Genomic DNA, 19,258 nt, shown 5'->3' with positions numbered 1-19,258 from the left:
GAGCGGCTATGTTCAGCTCTGTGCGCGCGTGTTCCGTTCAGCACACGAACGTCTCGCGACCAACAGGGCGACCCTTGCGTCACGAGGCAGTGACGAAGTTTACTTTCGTTTCGGCGGAGACCGATGAGCGGTCGTGTCCGGACACGGGGAAGCGAAACCTTTACGAAACGAAACCTTCCACTCGGCTCGCTCCTCGGGCTGGGATAAAACCCAGCGCGCAGGTCTGCACGTCCCCAGACGAAAGTCACGCTCTCCGACATGTTGTGCTACTGCGGAGAGGCCGTATGCGCGGGCTTTGGTTTAATAAAGCCAGACAGCGTGAATACTGCGACATCTGCAATCAGCTTCTTTCATCCAAAATCAAAAATCTGGGATTTAGCACATGGGAAGAATCTCATTGGATTCATCCGCGGGGACGGAAACGTGTCCGTCATGAAGCTGCACATTGATGGCGAAGTGAAGTGCGGCAAACTAAGTATGTGTGACTGATCCAGACGAATGGCCGTTTTGTACTGTCAACGCGAGCTGAACATTACTATTATTGTTATATTGTTTTCACAGAGAGCTTAGACTTGAAGAAAGCCAAGATCAGAGTGATCAGCTGTGGAGAAGATCATGCACTTCTTCTTGCCTATGGAGGCAATGTTCTTTTTATGGACAAGTCTAATATCTGCAGGTATGTCTTAATGATAGTAATTAGTCTGAAAAACTATAAAAGAGAATTTTTGATTGTGTGATTGTTGTCACTACTAATGCATTTCCCCCTAGGCCTGTCAGAGACCTCAGTGGTAGGAATGTAATTCAGATTGCATGTGGAGACCAGCACTTCATGGCATTAACCAATGGTATTTACATCATTGTTCAAATTAAACGTTTAAAAAACATTAACTGCAGAAAACAAGCTTTCATTAGTTCATTCTTAATCTGACTCACCTGCTTGGTCAGATGACTGTGAGAACACAGATTACATGGAGCATGTAGGAGTTTTGAGTGAACTCAGTGAAGATTAGAGTTGGCTCTCTGAACAACTGTTCCACATGGCAGGCTACACCTGTTTTCATTTTTAAACATTTTGAAATGGTGTTTTTGCCTTGCTTTGTACTTGAAAGTGAGCCAAAATGTCATGTGGAAAGTCACAGTTTTTTTCTGTGGTATGGCCTGAGTGCTTTTCTTGGCAGCAGTGTATAAAGCTCATCTGGACATACAGTTTTATTTTTCCTTTTTGGCAGATGGTCAGCTGTTCACGTGGGGCCAGAACTCCAGCGGTCAGCTGGGTCTGGGGAAGGGGGAGCCCAGCTCGGTCTCTCCTCAGCCCCTCAAATCTCTGTGTGGGATCCCACTGGCTCAGATCAGCGCTGGAGGAGACCACAGCTTCGCCTTGTCTCTCTCTGGAGCCGTGTTCGGCTGGGGCAGGAACAGCGCCGGACAGCTGGGCTTGGGAGACTGTGAGGGTGAGCCATGTGTTTGGATTTTTCTGAAAAAAGGCACAGATTTTAGGATTCTGGGACATTCTTAAGACATTTTTATGTCAAAATCTAGAACAGCATTATCACTCCAAGAAGCTTGCCACATGCAGGTCAGCTGGAGCTGTCCTAACCAGTTTAACACACTTTTAAGAAGCCGCACTCATCCGGTCTATTTACTGTTGACACACCTGTGACACGTGCCACAGACAGATACTTTCCTACCTGTGTGAGTAATCTCAGCAAGAAGAAGACAGTCTTCATCGCATGTGGAGAGGAACACACCGCCACTTTGTCAAAGGTATCTCACAGCTGCTAATCTCCATACTGGACACTAAGCACTGGACATGTTTAGCCACAGTAAAATAGTGTTCCATTGTTTTTTGTAAGGGAGGAACTGTTTTCACGTTCGGACTGGGTCGGTATGGGCAGCTTGGACATAACTCATTCAGAGATGAACTTTGTCCTCGCGTGGTTGCTGAGCTGTGGGGCTCAAAGGTGTCCCAGATCAGCTGTGGCAGGTAGATTTTGATTCTTTACATGTGGCATAAATAAGTAACAGTCCACTTTGTACACTGCAATGCAAATGCAGTGTTAACAACATGTGATCCTTATATGCTATAAACCATGTGTTTGATATGAGATTTGATATGCCTTGTGATGCAACATAGTTAAAGTGGTATGATTTTGAAATATTCATTACAACAATATTAGACAGTGTGGTCTGTAAATAATTACAAAGTAAAATTATTTTTGTTGTTTTTACTCGCTTCTCATGCACTGTGGATCTAAACTGAAACATGACTGAAGTAAAGAATATTAGCTTCAGTTCAAGGGCATTTATATCTGTGTTGGTTAAACTATGTGAAACATCAGAGGGATTATCATGATTATCGTTATAATTTCACAGGACCATGAGTAATATGTTTTCGCCAACTGTCCGTCATTTTATTGCTGGTTTATGCAGACAAGAGTTAACAAAATTTCTGGAATTGATTCTGGATGTGGAATCAGCCTATCAGCAGGCTACCGTGAGGCCAAAAGATCAGACCCAAAATCACTGGCATGGTCATTAAAGTTTTTTCAAAAACTTTGGGGCACACTGAAAAAAAATCACAGCTGTGCTCAGTAATTGCTAACAACTGGGCAGAGCACATATAATGTCCTGAGCGCTCATAAAGAGGTTTCCCCACCAGAGGGTACACACAAGATGCCACCCAGCACATCACCTCAGAACAGATTTACCAAACCCAGTAACTGCAGTCACAAAAACCCAAATGTGAAAGGCCTGGGTGTCTTGTACCAAGTGGACCTTAGTGTAGCTACTCCAGTGGTTTATTGCACTTATCACTGTTTAAAAGAGACCTTATGCATTTGTAGGTCTCAGCAGTGATCCCTGTATTTTCTAGCAGTATTATAGTTCATTGGTATATTGGACTCCAACCTACTCTATTGTACTAGGATGTATTCTATGAGTAAATGACAAAGCACTTTTGTAAGTCCCTCTGGATAAGAGCGTCTGCAAAATGCCGTAAATGTAAATTACTACAACAATGGAGTTGCTACAGACCAAAAGGTAGCACATTTGCCTCTCAGCACTACAGTGCATCTGGTGTGTTTCCTCCCCAATGTCTGTGAGGGTTGCCTCTGGACTGTCTGGTTTCCTCCCTAAAAATTGTCCTGGTATGAGTGTGTTTGCCTTCATTACATTCACAGCATTTAGCTGACGCTTTTATCCAACGCGACTTACAATCACAACTGAGTTACAGCTTGAGCAATTGAGAGTCTTGATCAGGTGCTCAACAGTGGCAGGACTTGAACCAGCAAGTTCAAGACTTGACCACAAGTCAAGTAGCTTAACTATTGAGCCACCATTGCCTGCGTGCATACTGCTGGATGGCACTCTGTCCTGGGTGATGTCCTCCTTCCCGTTCCTGTGCCTGATCCAGTCCCCTAGGGGGCGCTGTGGTTTCTGGATCAGAGTACACTGTGTGCACTTGGCTGCTGCTTGTCACTGGTGTGATGACAGGACGTAAAAGCACGATGTGTGTTGATTATAAAATGTCCTTGAGTACTGAGAGAGGCGCTATACAAGTGTAACTTCATTCAAAAAGTAAAATATTTTTGCCATGTCAGTCACCTACAGAGTGAGGAATATACCCACAAAATGGGCTGAAAGATTTAACATTATTTTCCCTTTTCCAACGTGTTATGGTCCCTTCAAAAGGGGGAAAAGTATTAAAAGAACTGTGATCCCTTTATGGGTCACAAAAAACCCATAAATATAAAAGCATCATTGAATCTGATATCATGGGCTTTGTCTTGAGTCTTTGGTTCATTTACTCATGAACTTCATTTTAGGTTATGTGTATTAATAAACGGTGATTATTCTCACATGAATTAAAGACATCACACTCTCGCTTTGGTTGGCTCATCGAAAACAATCTACTCCTTCGGCTGTGGGGAGCAAGGGCAGCTGGGAAATGGGCAGAGGACCAATCAGTGTGTGCCACTTCCTGTATGTCTGCCACCAGGTAATAACTAAACTAAACTCCACTTCTTCATTGTCTATTTAATTTAAAACATGCTACGTAAATACATGATACAAGCACAGAATGAATGAATATTGAAACGATGACCTATTTAATATTGCACAGAGGCAAATCAAGACCATAAAATTGAGAAGATTATTGCAGGTGGGAAGCACTCCTTTGTCTTGTGCTCTCTGAAGGTAAGATATGGGGAGAAGGGTTTTGACTCAGTGCTGGATCTCCACTGTCCTGTAGTTTCGGTTTCTCTCTCCTCTAGCTGGTACAGACCAGCTGCTCATTATCGTGCTCTTCATGAGTCGTATCGGTTGTTCTTGGCCAGGGAACCTGACTCTGTGCAGGACAGTGCAGACCCAGGATGAGTTCATCCCCTTAAGATAGTGTGTGACTAATCAAATGAATGAATGGTTGTGTATTGACTTTAAGAATTGTTTGTGCTTCCCTTTGTAGGAATCTGAAGATAGCTCTGTGAATGCAGAGCCAAAACAAAGAAAGAAGATTGTGACATTAGGAGAGGGAATGATTAACAGATGGGTGTGTAAACGTGACTCAAATATTAGTGGAGGACAGAGAAAAGCCATCAAGAAGTGAGTGGATGTGCAAAAGTGAAGTGCAAAAGCTCCCCTAGTAAGACATAAGAATTGGCGTAGACCTTACAGCACAGACATTACATTATAGACCTTACGGCATAGACCTTACATTATAGACCTTACAGCGTGGACCTTATGTTGTAGACCGTACAGTGTAGACATTACATTATAGACCTTACAGTGTAGATCTTACAGTGTAGACACTACATTATGGACCTTACAGTGTAGACCTTGCATAGCAAATCATTTAGCTGTTTACAAAGATTTATTTTGTAAAAATGATTGTTGAATTATAAAAATGTCAGACTCGCTTCCTTTGCTTACCATGCTGATGTTGCGCACATTGCACACATGACATGTCCCATGCATTATGGACTGAGTACCGTTATTGAAAGTAAGACGCATCGCGTTTTTGTGTATGAAATGTCTTGACAGATATGGCTATTATGATTTATTATAATGGGCTGATTTGTTTTCCAATTTGTAGGGAAATAAAGACAGTGTTCTCTTCTGCAGCCTGCCTGAATGGAAGCTTCCTTAGGAAAAGGTTACTTGATCGTGTGAAGTTAACAATATAGTTAAATCAATTAAATCAAAAGCTGGTTAATTTTGCTACTTTAATGATGTCCCCTGTCGGTCTCCTTTTGTGTGTAGTTGTGACGGACACTATGAAACGTCCACAAACGTCTCCGGTTTGGATTTGGAATCAGTGAGAACTGCATTTGAGCAGATAGCTGAGAGGGAAAACGTGTTGCTGGAGGTACAACAAACCAAAGTTACACAAATGCACTCGTACAAAAACCAGCCACAGAAACCTAAACGTTCTTCAGCTATACAGATAGCATCTCCATCATACATGTTACTATAGCAACATGCTTCTTCACTCTGTGTGTAAACAGTTCAGAACCCTGGGACCCAGTTAAGGGCCTTAAAGTGTTTTAAAGTAGTGTGTGCAAAGTATATAATGACACATATTTTAACCAGAATATGGTTAGAATGGCGTAATAATGAATGACAGTTAGCCTGCTCATTCTGCTTGTGATAAATACTGTCTCAGTACTGTTTGGTCATTAAAGCTCCTGTACTGACTTTATTTCAGAGAAACATTGAAAACATGCATATTATTTTTATTATAAAAATGGTTGCATTTCTAAAAACTGCCCTGCGGCTGCTATCTGAGGTGCAAATGTCTTGTGATGTATTTGCCTCAGGTGCAGAAGGTGGTGGAGAAGGCTTTGTTGCCCTCCCTGGGCTCCGCCACAGCTGGTGTGGAAGCTCTAAGAATCTACCTTATCCTTCCCGAACTCCTCAGGGTGCTGAACCAGGGGCAGAGCGGGATACAGCTCACTGTGGAGGTGGCCTCCGCTATTTTGAAACTGAGTCCTCATTTGCTCATGGTTCTGGGTAAGATATTTGATGACCTATGTCATTTGAGGCTCTTTAGTGCCCAGGAAGTAGATGGATGGTATGCATGCCTTCATATTTTGGTATATTTTCAGAGAACTACTGGTCTGAACTCCCTGACTGCTTCCTTAAAACCTTGGTGGAGCTATTTCGCAATGTGTCAGCAAACCTTATATCTCAGATGACCAATCACAGACAAGGAAAATTCTTTGACAAATCTCTAAAGAAAACTGTGAAAGTCCTCCAGATTGTCCACAAGGTAAATAGATTGTGAACAGCTATGGAATTAATGCATGTTAGAAAAAAGGGTTTGTAGTTAGTTTTATTTTTATTTTTTTTATCTGCAGGCTGCCTCCAGAAGACAAAGAGAAATCACCTCCAGAGATTTTGTCATCCATGAGATCAATCATCTGTTTGAAATGGTGAGTATTTTAAATGCTAGAATGCTGAAATAATGCAAACAATAATCGCAGATTCAAAACCTTTTTTTCCCCATTAACCATAGTTGGAAGTTGTTAAGGATGACCTACATGCTATTAACCAGGGACTTGCCTTGTTTATAAACCCTTTGGAACTGGACTCAACCAAACAGTACCTTGAGGTTAGTAACCTATGCATTCAATGTAAAATGTGAAGATTTCAGATAGAATATTAAGCCCTGTAGCACCAATCTTCTGTGTTGCAGCATACCTTACAGAATCTGATCTCAAGTCCATGCATATTTAACCTGGAGGCCAAATGCAACCTGCTAAAATCCAGAGCAGTGTGGGTACGTAGCCCTTGTGTCTGGGTTTATTGTGGAGCAACTCCCATGGTTTCCTAAATGGACCTGTGTGAGACCTACTCCTTAACTTCGCTGTCCTCTGTAACACTGATATGATTTTCAGGGGCTGTTCAGATTGGAGCTAAGACGCACTGCACTCCTGGAGGACTGTTTTAGGCAGCTGAGAACTGCCAGTGAACTGCAACTTAAGTTGGGCCTGCAGGTTTGATCACCTACTCTGATGCTCTCTGCACTAAATGCATACTTTTCTCACACAGGGCATGTTTGGTTCAATAACATTAAGTCTTTGCAAACTGCAAGTGGAGGTATGAGGTTGTATGAGTATTTGCAGTAACATTAAATATATGATTGGTTTGTGCAGGTTGTCTACCAGGAAAAATTTGAACAGTCAGATGTTAATAAGAGGGACTTTTTTCACAATGCGTTTCAAATGTTGCGGGAGCCATCTTCTGGAATGTTCATGTACAATGACACAAAATCACTCTGGTTTCCTCCAGAGGTAAGACAAAGAAGTCATATGTTCCACTGACAGTGTTTATTATAATTAATGTGTCTGGTTAAACACACCTCAATGTTTTAAGAACAGAAAACAGCAGTACTGAGTGGTTTTCATTTATCTGATGCTACAATTACAACTAAAAACAACTTGAGGGTTAAGGGTCTCAACAGCAGCAACTTGGCAGTGGTGGGACTTGAACTGGTAACCTTCTGATTACTAGGCCAGAACCTTAACCACCGAGCCACCACTGCCCTGAGTGATGTTCAGTGATCTTCTTCTGACCTTTGCAATGTGAACGCTCCTCCCAACAGCCTGGTTTGCAGGAGGAGAAATACTTTGTGTTCGGAATTCTGTGTGGTCTGGCCTTTTACAACAACAGTAGAGTCGACCTTCCCTTCCCATTAGCCCTGTTCAAGAAGCTCCTCGGCATCAAGCCATCTGTTGAGGATCTGGTTGAGTTCAGTCCTGTTCTTGCCAAGTAAGTGGTGATAATCCAGCACATGGACCCTCGTCATTATTCTGTCGGGCTTTTAGTGTCCTCGGTTGAATCGGCTGGTCAGGTAAGATCATGTCTTCTGTGTTCAGGAGCCTGCATTACCTACTGAGTTACAATGATGAAGAGTGTGTTTAACATGGCATGAGTTTCACTGTGAGTATTGGGTAGCCTCATCAGTGATGCTGTGAAAACTCTCCAACATTGATCTTTTGCTTCTCATATGTGTAGGTTGTTCTGGGACAACAAGGAGGTTGAACTGGATCCACATGAACCTGGAAAAGTCGTTACAAGCTCAAACATGTGAACTGAATATTCATGGAAACAATCATTTAGTTGAGAATGTTAGTTAGACTATTTTTACTATTGTGTTTATGGCCTTAAATAAAGAAAATGGCTGTTACTCATTTGACAGAAAGGAGTTTGTGACGCCTACATGGATTACATCCTGAACAAGTCCGTGGAGAAGGTGTTTGAGGAGTTCCAGAGGGCTTCTACAAAGTGTGTGACCGGGACGTGGTGGGGTTCTTCCAGCCCGAGGAGCTGAGAGGAGTGTTGGTGGGGTCAGAGGACTACGACTGGGACACGTTCAAGAAGGTGGGAAGTACTTTTATGCCCATATCCTGTCTTAAAGGTACACGTAATAGAGCAAACTTAGGCTTGTGTTCCTGTATGTTGTGTAGAATACGTCATAACGAAGGATTCTTCCATGCAGAACACCCAACCATTGTCTCATTCTGGGAAGGTGTTTGATGAACTGTAGGACAACCATAAAAGAAATTTCCTCTGTGAGTCATTACTTTCATTGTTGATATAGAACTTGCATTTTTTTTTTACGTTTCCTCATGCAGTGGAAATGAATAAACAAAGTTCTGTAACCAGTATATTCAAAACTAACTTCCATATAGTCCACATTAGATTGTAGTTTATTATTGTCACATTGGACTGTAGCTTGTTCTAGAAATATTTCCTCAATATGCATGAGAATGCCGTGTTCTTTCTTGATCCACAGTGTTCCTGACGGGATTTGATCGAGTGCCTATTCTGGGTATGGACCAGGTGAAGATGAGGGTCCGACCCATGTTCAACTCCACCCAGGAGCACCTGCCACAGGCGCTGACCTGCCATGCCATCCTGGATCTGCCCATGTACCAAACCAGGGAAACACTCCGGACTAAACTCACTGAGGCCCTGAACCACAAACGGGGCTTCTGGGAGGAGTAGCATGACAAGGCCTTGATAAGTGCCATCGTCATATCAGACGTGCTTCTGTCTGTGAACGCTAAATCTGCTTTTGCGCCTGCAGTTTTTAATGTAATTATGCAGCAGAGTAAATACATGGTTTGTAAATGTGCTGTAACAGTAAATTTGAACTTACAAACATGTTTTTAGCCTCTGAGATGTACAATTGTAAGGTAATTTAAATCTGAAAGAATAATATAAAACTAACGTGGGGAAAAAAATAAAGTTATGTTTTTCCTTCACTTCACAAGACTAACAAACAGACTGAATGTTTTTCTGAAAATAAGTCTGATCATGTAATGTCCTGGAGGCAAGACAAAGAGGGGGTTTTGCTCTAAAGCCTGTGGGCAATATCCAACAGAGACACTGATGCACGTACACACACACACACACCTGCTTTCACACTCACCCATTCACCTAGAAAACAAGGTTAGTTTGAATACCCACTGGTTTAGAGTTAGTGATTCCTAGCTCAGACAGCACTGAGATTAGGCAGAAGAACAGTGAGATGGGCCCACAACGCTGAGAAGAGTGAGATTTATTACGCACAAATCCAAAATCAGGGTCGGTAGAAGAATCAACACACAGAAACAACAAACAGGTGAAACCAATGAAACGGCGAAAACCGAAATAAGGACCAGAAGAGGAACGGAGAAAATGAAACAAGGACGCGAGACACGGAGACCATGGATACAGCCGGTAGTGCGGGACCAACCGTGTCAGTCAGGCGCCAGCGGAGTCTTTAGAAGAGCTGTCTCTGGGGCTAGACCTGGAAGAAATGTACCAAACCAGCTCTTCAAGGATTAAAAAACTAGTCAGAACTTCCTCAAATATTTTTTTCCAATGAAAGGTCTATTTAAAATGGTTCTGTAATTACACTGGTCAACAATGATTTTGCTTCCTGCAAAAATACCTGTTTATTAGATATGTTTACAAGCTGAATCCAAATTTGTTTTCAGAATTTCTCTATCACGCATAGTTTTTATTCCAGTATGCTCATATGTCTTTATGTATAGTGTGGAATAATGGTACCAAGGAGAGTGGCGCCCCTCTGTCACTAGACTACTGCTGGACACAGAAGAGGGATGTTCCTGTGGACAAATCTTTGGCCAAATACATACATCTGTTTCATGTTTAAGAGTTATGAGAAACTTTTATAGATCATTATGAGACATTAGTTTATGAGTTTTTCATTACAATATCATACTTAATATAGTCAAGTAGTTAAAATATTTATGTACTTAAAATATTCAAGTAATTATCCTTCTGCTGCTGATTGTTGCGTGAAGAGTTCTCTCAAACTGGTGACGACTGCATGGTTATAATAAGTCAAAGCCTAGATGAGGGCCAGCAGAGAGATGAACCGCGCGGCCTTCACTCGGGCGTGACTTGCTTTTGTATTCGCCGGTTTCGGTTTCTGTGCCTAACTGACACGGGCATAAGTTTCGTTTTTTAATCTTGATTAAAGCCACGGCGCTTCTGGCTGGAAGGCGACATCGTCTCCTTTTCTGGGCAGTGCGAGTCCGCGGCTCTTCGTCATGTTTTATTGGGGTGAACTGTGTTCGGCGGAATGTGATTCTTTCGATCATAAGCTGGAGAATGTGTTTCAACAAATTGTTCCCACCGTGAGAATAATTGATTTTTCTGTCAGGGATGCTGTCGTTGCGCTTCTTGGTGAAGACGGAAACGTGACCGTGGTAATTCCGCGCAGACAGAGTGACAAGCGAAAAAAACAAGTGGTGAAAAGTGCAGGTGAGGCACGGAGCACCCATACGCGTAAGTTCCCCAGGTTCACCTGCCAACACTCACCTGAGCTGTACGCGATAACCAAACGACACCTTCATGCAACGGTAATATTTTTCAGGATTTAACTTGGACTTGAAAGAGCGAGTTACGTTTCTGAGCAGTGGAGCGAGCCATGTTGTGCTCGTGTCGGAGACAGGAACCGTGCTGGAGTGGAAGCACTCCTGTCACGCAACCATACCCAGGTGCGCCTTTGGCTGAGCGCGCAGATTTACCTGTGAGAAACGCGTGACTGGCCGTGTTAATCGGGCTCTCGTTTTGTAGGACCTTCAACAACTTGACAAACAAACAAGTAGCAGAAGTTGCGTGTGGAAACAATCATTCAATCGTTCTAAACAAAAGGTATTCTGCTTTTACCTGATAAATGAAATCTCAGTCATTTTTGTGACTTTGGTTGGGTCCGACTGAACAACATATATGTATACGGTAATCCGTATATTTCCTCTCAGATGGTCAGCTGTTCACGTGGGGCCAGAACTCCAGCGGTCAGCTGGGTCTGGGGAAGGGGGAGCCCAGCTCGGTCTCTCCTCAGCCCCTCAAATCTCTGTGTGGGATCCCACTGGCTCAGATCAGCGCTGGAGGAGACCACAGCTTCGCCTTGTCTCTCTCTGGAGCCGTGTTCGGCTGGGGCAGGAACAGCGCCGGACAGCTGGGCTTGGGAGACAGGCAAGGTACTAACTTTGCTGTGGTTGTATAATAGTAATCTGGACCACAACTCCTTATGTGGTTAACTGACTCATTCTAAGGGATTACCAACACCAACAGTCATCTTAATCTTAATCTGATTTTCTCACAGATAGGTATGTTCCTAACTGTGTGAAAAGCTTGAACCAGAAGATGGCAGTGTTCATTTCATGTGGGGAAGACCATAGTGCTGTTCTGACAAAGGTTATTCTTATAAGTGACCCTCTTCACATCAAATGTTCCCAGTACACTATCTGACAAACTTTAGACATGACTTAAAACATGTAAATAAACGTTATCATAAATAGTAGTAACCCAGTAAAGCCAAAAAAAAAAAGAAATAATAGTCACGACCTGTTATAGTTACTAACAAGTTGTGATTGGTCACCTGGATACCCGTGCGCACTTGGCTGTAATCCTTCCTCCACACCTTTAGGGAGGTCTGGTGTTCACATTTGGGTCTGGCTCTTACGGGCAGCTTGGACATAACTCACTCAGAGATGAACTTCGACCTCGTCTGTTAGCTGGACTCTGGGGGTCAAAGGTGATCCAAGTAGCTTGTGGACGGTAATGAACTGTTCAGAACACTGCAAGCGTATGATGGTCTGATTCAAACCAATAATTCATTAACATTTTATATTCCTGTTCTGGAAAATGAAAATTTGAGTGCCGTATAAACGTACACAAATATAAACATATGTTCCACTTCATCTTTATGGTTTACATTTGTAAAAACATTTTATTATTATTTGAGTTTCAGAAACCTTACAACAGTAGTTAAGGTGCATGCCTATTCTCTTGATTTCAAGACATCACACTCTGGCATCATTAAATCTGATATCATGGGCTTTGTCTTGAGTCTTTGGTTCATTTACTCATGAACTTCATTTTAGGTTGTGTGTATTAATAAACGGTGATTATTCTCACATGAATTAAAGACATCACACTCTCGCTTTGGTTGGCTCATCGAAAACAATCTACTCCTTCGGCTGTGGGGAGCAAGGGCAGCTGGGAAATGGGCAGAGGACCAATCAGTGTGTGCCACTTCCTGTATGTCTGCCACCAGGTCGGGACAGCAACAACATTCTGTTGGAAACATGTAAATGTATTTAATGTATAGAAAAATAGTTGATCGTTGTAGATCTGTAAGCACATTCTTGTATTATTGTTAACAGAATGCGACCCTGGTCAGACATTTGGCAAAATTATCGCTGGAGGAAATGTTTCAGTTGCATGTAGCCCTAGACAGGTGAGCCATTGTATTGTGTGGTGTTTTAAATTAACACACCAATCTTTTTATAAATGGTGCAGAAATGTTTTCATTTCTTACTATGTATATTATTTTATTTTCTTATTACTGTTTAAATGTTTTGTGCCTCTTTCAAAGGACGAGGAGCTACACTCCATTTCAAAAACAAGTCCATGCAAAGGGACATCAGTGTTGCATGATGAGATTATAGACAGATGGATTTTAGAGTGTGACTCCAAAACATGGGGACGAGCCAAAAGGTATGAATAAACACATCCTTGTAACGGTATGGATGAACGCATCCTTGTAAAGGTATGGATGAACGCATCCTTTTAAAGGTATGGATGGACGTATCCTTGTAAAGGTATGGATGAACGCATCCTTGTAAAGGTATGGATGAACGCATCCTTGTAACGGTATGGATGAACGCATCCTTGTAACGGTATGGATGAACGCATCCTTGTAACGGTATGGATGAACGCATCCTTGTAACGGTATGGATGAACGCATCCTTGTAAAGGTATGGATGAACGCATCCTTGTAACGGTATGGATGAACGCATCCTTGTAAAGGTATGGATGAACGCATCCTTGTAACGGTATGGATGGACGCATCCTTGTAAAGGTATGGATGAACGCATCCTTGTAACGGTATGGATGGACGCATCCTTGTAAAGGTATGGATGGACGCATCCTTGTAAAGGTATGGATGGACGCATCCTTGTAACGGTATGGATGGACGCATCCTTGTAACGGTATGGATGGACGCATCCTTGTAACGGTATGGATGGACGCATCCTTGTAACGGTATGGATGGACGCATCCTTGTAACGGTATGGATGGACGCATCCTTGTAACGGTATGGATGAACGCATCCTTGTAAAGGTATGGATGAATGCATGCATTGCACTGTTAACACCCAATGTGTAACAATGGCCTCAGCTCAGTTATTACACAGAAATGAAAGAGCCAGAACTTCCACAGCCTTTAGTCATGTGCTGAGGGAAGAAAAACCAGAAAGAAATTGACAATCTGTAGACAGTAGAAGGGAATCTTTAAAAGCTAAGTAACTGAATGCAGCAGGACACTAGTGTGAATGCTATTAACAGTCAGTTGCTCAGTTGTAAAGGTACTTGGTAGGAGGTACTTCAGTAGTATTCAGATGGTTGTTAGCTCAAGCCCCACCACTGTCAAGGTGCCACTGGTGAGCCTGTTTAACCCTCAGTTACTTGAGTTGTATTTAGTCGTAATTGTAAGCTGCTTTGGGTATCAGATAAATACCAGAAAATGTTAGCCCAACCAAAAGCTGCTGCAGGAAGGCTCGTGCGCAGAGCTCAGCTCTCATGCTGTGTTTTGGTGGCAGGCCAGAGGTCTGAATGCATGGCAGTGTAGCTTAGTCAAGGTGGACTTTGATGCTGTGTCTTTTAACAGTTACATGTCCACCAGTTACTGAGCCTGCTGGTTTCTTTGTCGTGTAGGGAAATCACGAAAATGTTTTCTTCAGCCTCCTGCATAAACGGTAGCTTCACTGACAAAAGGTATGTTTGTTTTTCTATTTTTTTATTTGTTTGTTTATATCAAGAATTCATTTTAGTATTTGTGTTTGTCGGTCCATATATAGTCTGGCCGATCAGTCTTCAGGCTTTTTATGTTTTGCAGTGACAAACATTATAAAACGTCATCAGAGCAGTCTGGTCTAGATTTGGCTTTGGCTCGTCTTGCTTTCGAGAAGCTTGCCAAGAGGGACACGGTTCTTACAGAGGTGCGTCACTCCGTAAAACATAAAACAGGATGGGAAGGTGACATTTTAACTGGGAGACTGAAATCTGAGACTGAGGGGTGGTTTCAATGTCCTCAGGTGCAGAAGGTGGTGGAGAAGGCTCTGTTGCCCTCCCTGGGCTCCACCACAGCTGGTGCGGAGGCTCTGAGAATCTACCTTATCCTTCCCGAACTCCTCAGGGTGCTGAACAAACAGCAGCGAGGCACATGGCTTACTGTATCACTCGCCTCTGCCATTTTAAACCTGGATCCAGACACATCAGATGACCTGAGTATGTAACCATGTTCAGGTCATAGTATTTATCTGACAGAGGGGTAATTCAGAGACAAGTGATTCCACTGAGGTATTAGTGAACAATTCTCTGTTTATATGGTAAATGCTGTTACTATATAAAAACATTATACTCCCTATGTAAATACATTCACAGCATCAGGGTTTAATTAAAATTGTAACCAGCCCAACTAAAGTTCATGCTCATTATTTGTATGATTCCCTCAGTGAGGCTGTGGACCAGGCTTCCATATTATTACTACAGAACGCTGGTGAAGACGTTTCACTCCGTGTCTGTTAACTTCATGACTCAGTTGACAACTAAGATATGTGACTACTGGAAGGAACTATGCTCCATTCTAGGAGTTCTACAGAAACTGTATACTGTATGTACTAGAGTTCTTCCTGATCCTTTTAAACATTTTGTTTTCTTTTTTGCAAAAATCTTTCAAAATCTAGTGAATAGTGTTGAAATCGGAGCATTTTGCTTAGTTTTATACTTTGGTTCAGATTAACAACCAGAGAGTCACAGGAATAAGTGATGAGTGTTTCTACATCAAAGAAGTTGGGGACTTTTTTGTAAGTACTACGATTTTTTTCTCCTTTTGCTTAGAAATGTGAAGCATGTTATTATTTACACAATATAATATTATTAACCAGAATTTAAAAATTCGAAATATGGTCTGTCTACTATCTTGGGATTAAGCCTTTCTTTTAAGGAGAAACTGATCTCCCTGTTGTGTAATAAGAGTCCTGTTTTCATGTGGTGGTCAGGAAAATCTTGAACTGTATACTCATAGCTAGCTATGTACAGTTTGTGTGCAGAATGTAAAAAGTGTGATATGGTTCAAAACAAAGTAACATGCTATTTTCTGAAACAAATCATGAATCTCTAGGAAGTTTAGCTATTATCGTGGAAAACGCTTGTCAGGAGTAACTTTGTTCAGGACCTTACTAGAAAAAAAAGAAAAGGTGAGCAAATATGGACTCAGAGGTGGAGTGCAAAACTCCAATTGTGTTTCGATTACAGCAGCTAACGGGTGAAGCATGCAGACAGGACGAGGTAATGAGGTTTAGACCGTTACAGACACTGTAACACTGTAAGGCTCCCCAGTGTTGTAGTGCTCTCCCATCTTTACAGGTTTCATCCGATCCACAGGATGAACAAGGAATGAACATTTTTAGGAATTTCATGGTAGGCACCTTTCTTTGTATTTTCCATGTTTATGTCTGCACAGTAAGATTTCCACTGCTGATTTAACTCCTGTTTATATATGTGTTCTGACTAGCTGGACACAAAACAACACAGTCATTGTAAATTCAGGACTGGAGTTGTTGCTATAATAGTGTTTTTCTTTCTCTTGTCTATAATAGAAAAAAATTAATATTCTTAGTTGCTACCCTTTCATCTTTGACATGAGGTGTAAGTGCAATATTTACAAAGTAAGTAAACTCAGTCTTATAGACCTGAAGCAATATTAACATGCATATACATTCCTGATATATGTGATATAAATATTTGATATAAATTTTGTCTTTCAAGCTTTTACAGCTTGAAGAACACATATTGAGGGGCTGTGAAAACCAACTGCTTGTGAACAGAGAAACAGCACTGGCAGACACATTCACACGCTTGAAAACAAACCCTCTTGACTATTCTCTTCCTTTAAAGGTTTGCATAGGATTATATATTTAAGATTGTTGTTTGAATATTATGATAATAAGACAAAAATGCTAGTAAGTTTTTAACTTCCTGGTTTGGTTTTTCACAGGTGACATTTTTACTAGAAGATGGGTTGGATTATGGGGGTGTGCAGAAGGAATTCTTCACCTTACTTGGACAGGAGATAAAAGCTACCAGTGCAGTCCAAGCATCTGAGGACTCTGGACTCCTCTGGTTCAATACTGAGGTTTGTCTGCAGTCAAAGTGTGGCCTTTCATACAATGTTAACTCTTGAATGGCAAAATAATGCAAGGCTATTGTACCTGTTTTGTTTACTGTTCATTGTAGACCTCTGGTTCCACTGATGAACTGTACTATATTGGTGTCATCTGTGGAATGGCCTTTTCTAACCACTGCTACATGAATGTGGGCTTCCCATTGGCACTGTTCAAGAAGTTGCTGGGTCAGAGTCCAACTCTCCGTGACCTAGAGGAACTGTCCCCCGTGGAAGCCAGGTTGAGACTGTTTTAGGAAGAACCCTTACATTTACGATAGAAGCTCCATTGTAGGTTTGCTGGTTTTGATGTATTCTCCCTGTGCAGAAGCCTGAGGAACGTGTTGATGGAAGATGAGGATGTTCTGGAGGAACTCTGTTTGGATTTCACAGTAAGATGAATTTTGCTGTACATGTGAGTGTTAAAGCATGTTCTCACCAGTGATGTTCTCACCAGTGATGTTCCTCTCAGATGAAAGGCACAGACCTTATTCCAAATGGAAGAAAAATCCCAGTCACAAAAGTGAACAGGTACTGTACTGATTTATTTATGTATTTATTTATGCAAGTTGAGATGTATTTCAGTAAACTTGGGTATGTGTATATATTCCATCTTTTGCAGACAGAAATATGTAGACTTGTACGTTGACTTTGTTTTCAACAAGTCTGTGGAGTGCCAGTTTAAAGAATTTGCTAGAGGTTTTTCTGATGGCAACCCTTGGAAGGTCTGGAGTCTGTTCCTGCCTGATGAAGTCAGAGATTTGCTCTATGGCACTGCTCAATATGAGTGGAACGAGCTCAGAAAGGTATAAATACAAACCTCAGTTAGCATGTGTTGGCTTATAATGAGTGTCATTATGTTTTATGTTTGCTTGTGACATTTTCTTCAGTGTGCCACTTACGAAAACTGTGGAGCCTCGGATGAACTGATACAGAATTTCTGGACTGTTTTCTTTGAACTGTCTGAAGAAAACCAGAAGAAGTTTCTGAGTAAGTTTAAGACTGTGATGCATTTACAGCAGTTAGCTGACACTTTTATCCAAAGAGACTCTGATTGAGTACGACTTGAGTAATTGAGGGTTAAGGGTCTTGCTCAGGGGCCCAACAGTGGCAACCTGGTGGTGGTGGAACTTGAACCAGCAACCTTCTGAAGTGCGGAAGACTTAAACTTCCCCCAGGATAAAAATGTTGCCCACGGTTATTTATGTTGTACTCACAACTCGTTACATTAATTGAAATTAGTTGCCACAGTTTTACCAAAAAAACTATTTTATGAAATCATGATTTATGGCAGAAGACCCCCTGACACTTAATTGTCAGTAGTCTATGTTAAAAAATGGGAAAGGTATGAATAAGGCAATGGACAAACACAAAACAGAACAAGCGTTAGGCCTTACTATGACTAGCACATGTGAACATGTTAGTATTATTTATTATACTGTTTGTAAGGTAGTTTGCTACATATAAGTGTAATGGCTAATGGTTATTAGTTTTCATGCACATCATTTATTTAGATGGTGAGCTTCTTTTATATACCAAACTAAGTTATGCTTTTGAGATTGGAGTACCGGAAATGTTATACATAGACTAGAGTTAAATATTTGGGAAATATGTCATTAGAGGGTATTTTATCTATTTTCTTTTTTTAATCAAATAACAAAAACACTATCAACTCTAGCTGTCTTCTGCCTTGAATGTACAACAGGTGTGCAAATGTGTCCTTTTTATTTTTTTCCCTCTAAAGTGTTGCATTTCTTTGTCTCCCACTAAATTATGCACCCCTTGTTTGCTTAAACACATCACCATTTGAATGTTTCCCCCCTACCTTTACGTGAACATTTGAATGTTTCCCCCTAGCTTTCATGTACGGTTCAGCCCGTCTGCCTTTAGGAGGTCTCTCACAACTGCACCTGAAGATTGTGAGATGTGTCTGCGCTGACGCAGACGACCGTTTTCCAGTGGCTCAGACTTGCTTTGGCACTTTGAATCTTCCAAACTACAGCAATATCCACATTCTTCAAGACAAACTAGTTCATGCCATCACCTTTTGTGAGGTTTTTGGAAATATGTAAAGGTTTGTTAGGTCAGATAGGCAGTAGAGGAGACATGGGGTCTTCTTTCTTTTTTAACGTACTAAGAGTATGTATTAATTATAGCAGGACAATACATTGCATGTTTGGTTTATGGAGTTCACTGTGCGGAGTTTACATTTGCATTTATGGCATTTAGCAGACGCTCTTATCCAGAGCGACTTACAAAAGTGCTTTGTCGTTTCCTCATAGAATACATCCTAGTACAGTACAGTAGGTTAGAATTAAACATACCAATGAACTAGAATACTGTAGAATACAGGCATGAATGCTGATACCTAGAAGTGCAAAATACATAAGGTCTATCTTAAACAATGATAAGTGCTATAAACAATAAGTGCTAGAGTTTGTTAAACAACATAAACAATGCCCTACAATTTCACTATGCTGTGCTAATAATTCAAAGAATTAATTAATTGTTT

The 19,258-nt window shown here is 41.5% G+C and overlaps 1 protein-coding gene and 1 long non-coding RNA gene across 2 annotated transcripts; both read left to right on the top strand.

The window, feature by feature from the left end:
* The first annotated feature begins 65 nt into the window (after window positions 1-65).
* Window positions 66-19,024, top strand: LOC113588321 (probable E3 ubiquitin-protein ligase HERC3). Its single transcript, XM_035531584.1, is given in 44 exon segments — window positions 66-475; window positions 562-676; window positions 769-845; window positions 1,230-1,451; window positions 1,673-1,764; window positions 1,854-1,984; window positions 3,870-3,997; window positions 4,121-4,194; window positions 4,463-4,599; window positions 5,090-5,149; window positions 5,257-5,362; window positions 5,814-6,006; window positions 6,102-6,265; window positions 6,354-6,428; window positions 6,512-6,607; window positions 6,692-6,775; window positions 6,894-6,992; window positions 7,152-7,289; window positions 7,601-7,767; window positions 7,875-7,938; window positions 8,317-8,416; window positions 8,795-9,002; window positions 10,676-10,800; window positions 11,277-11,498; window positions 11,624-11,715; window positions 11,948-12,078; window positions 12,450-12,577; window positions 12,687-12,760; window positions 12,899-13,020; window positions 14,238-14,297; window positions 14,419-14,521; window positions 14,618-14,810; window positions 15,038-15,195; window positions 15,320-15,388; window positions 15,951-16,004; window positions 16,184-16,252; window positions 16,353-16,481; window positions 16,582-16,719; window positions 16,821-16,987; window positions 17,075-17,138; window positions 17,219-17,277; window positions 17,369-17,552; window positions 17,637-17,736; window positions 18,604-19,024. Coding segments are annotated over 44 exon segments (5,403 nt in total). The 5' UTR covers window positions 66-258; the 3' UTR covers window positions 18,819-19,024.
* LOC118242197 lies at window positions 8,473-9,266 on the top strand. Its single transcript, XR_004776638.1, has 2 exons — window positions 8,473-8,570; window positions 8,795-9,266. It is a non-coding gene; the product is annotated as an uncharacterized LOC118242197 (long non-coding RNA).
* Window positions 19,025-19,258: the final 234 nt, after the last annotated feature.

Source organism: Electrophorus electricus, chromosome 11, assembly GCF_013358815.1.
Source record: "Electrophorus electricus isolate fEleEle1 chromosome 11, fEleEle1.pri, whole genome shotgun sequence".
Lineage (NCBI taxonomy): Eukaryota > Metazoa > Chordata > Actinopteri > Gymnotiformes > Gymnotidae > Electrophorus > Electrophorus electricus.
The sequence above is the reverse complement of the archived record's forward strand: the minus strand, read 5'-3'. Positions and strand labels throughout refer to the sequence as shown.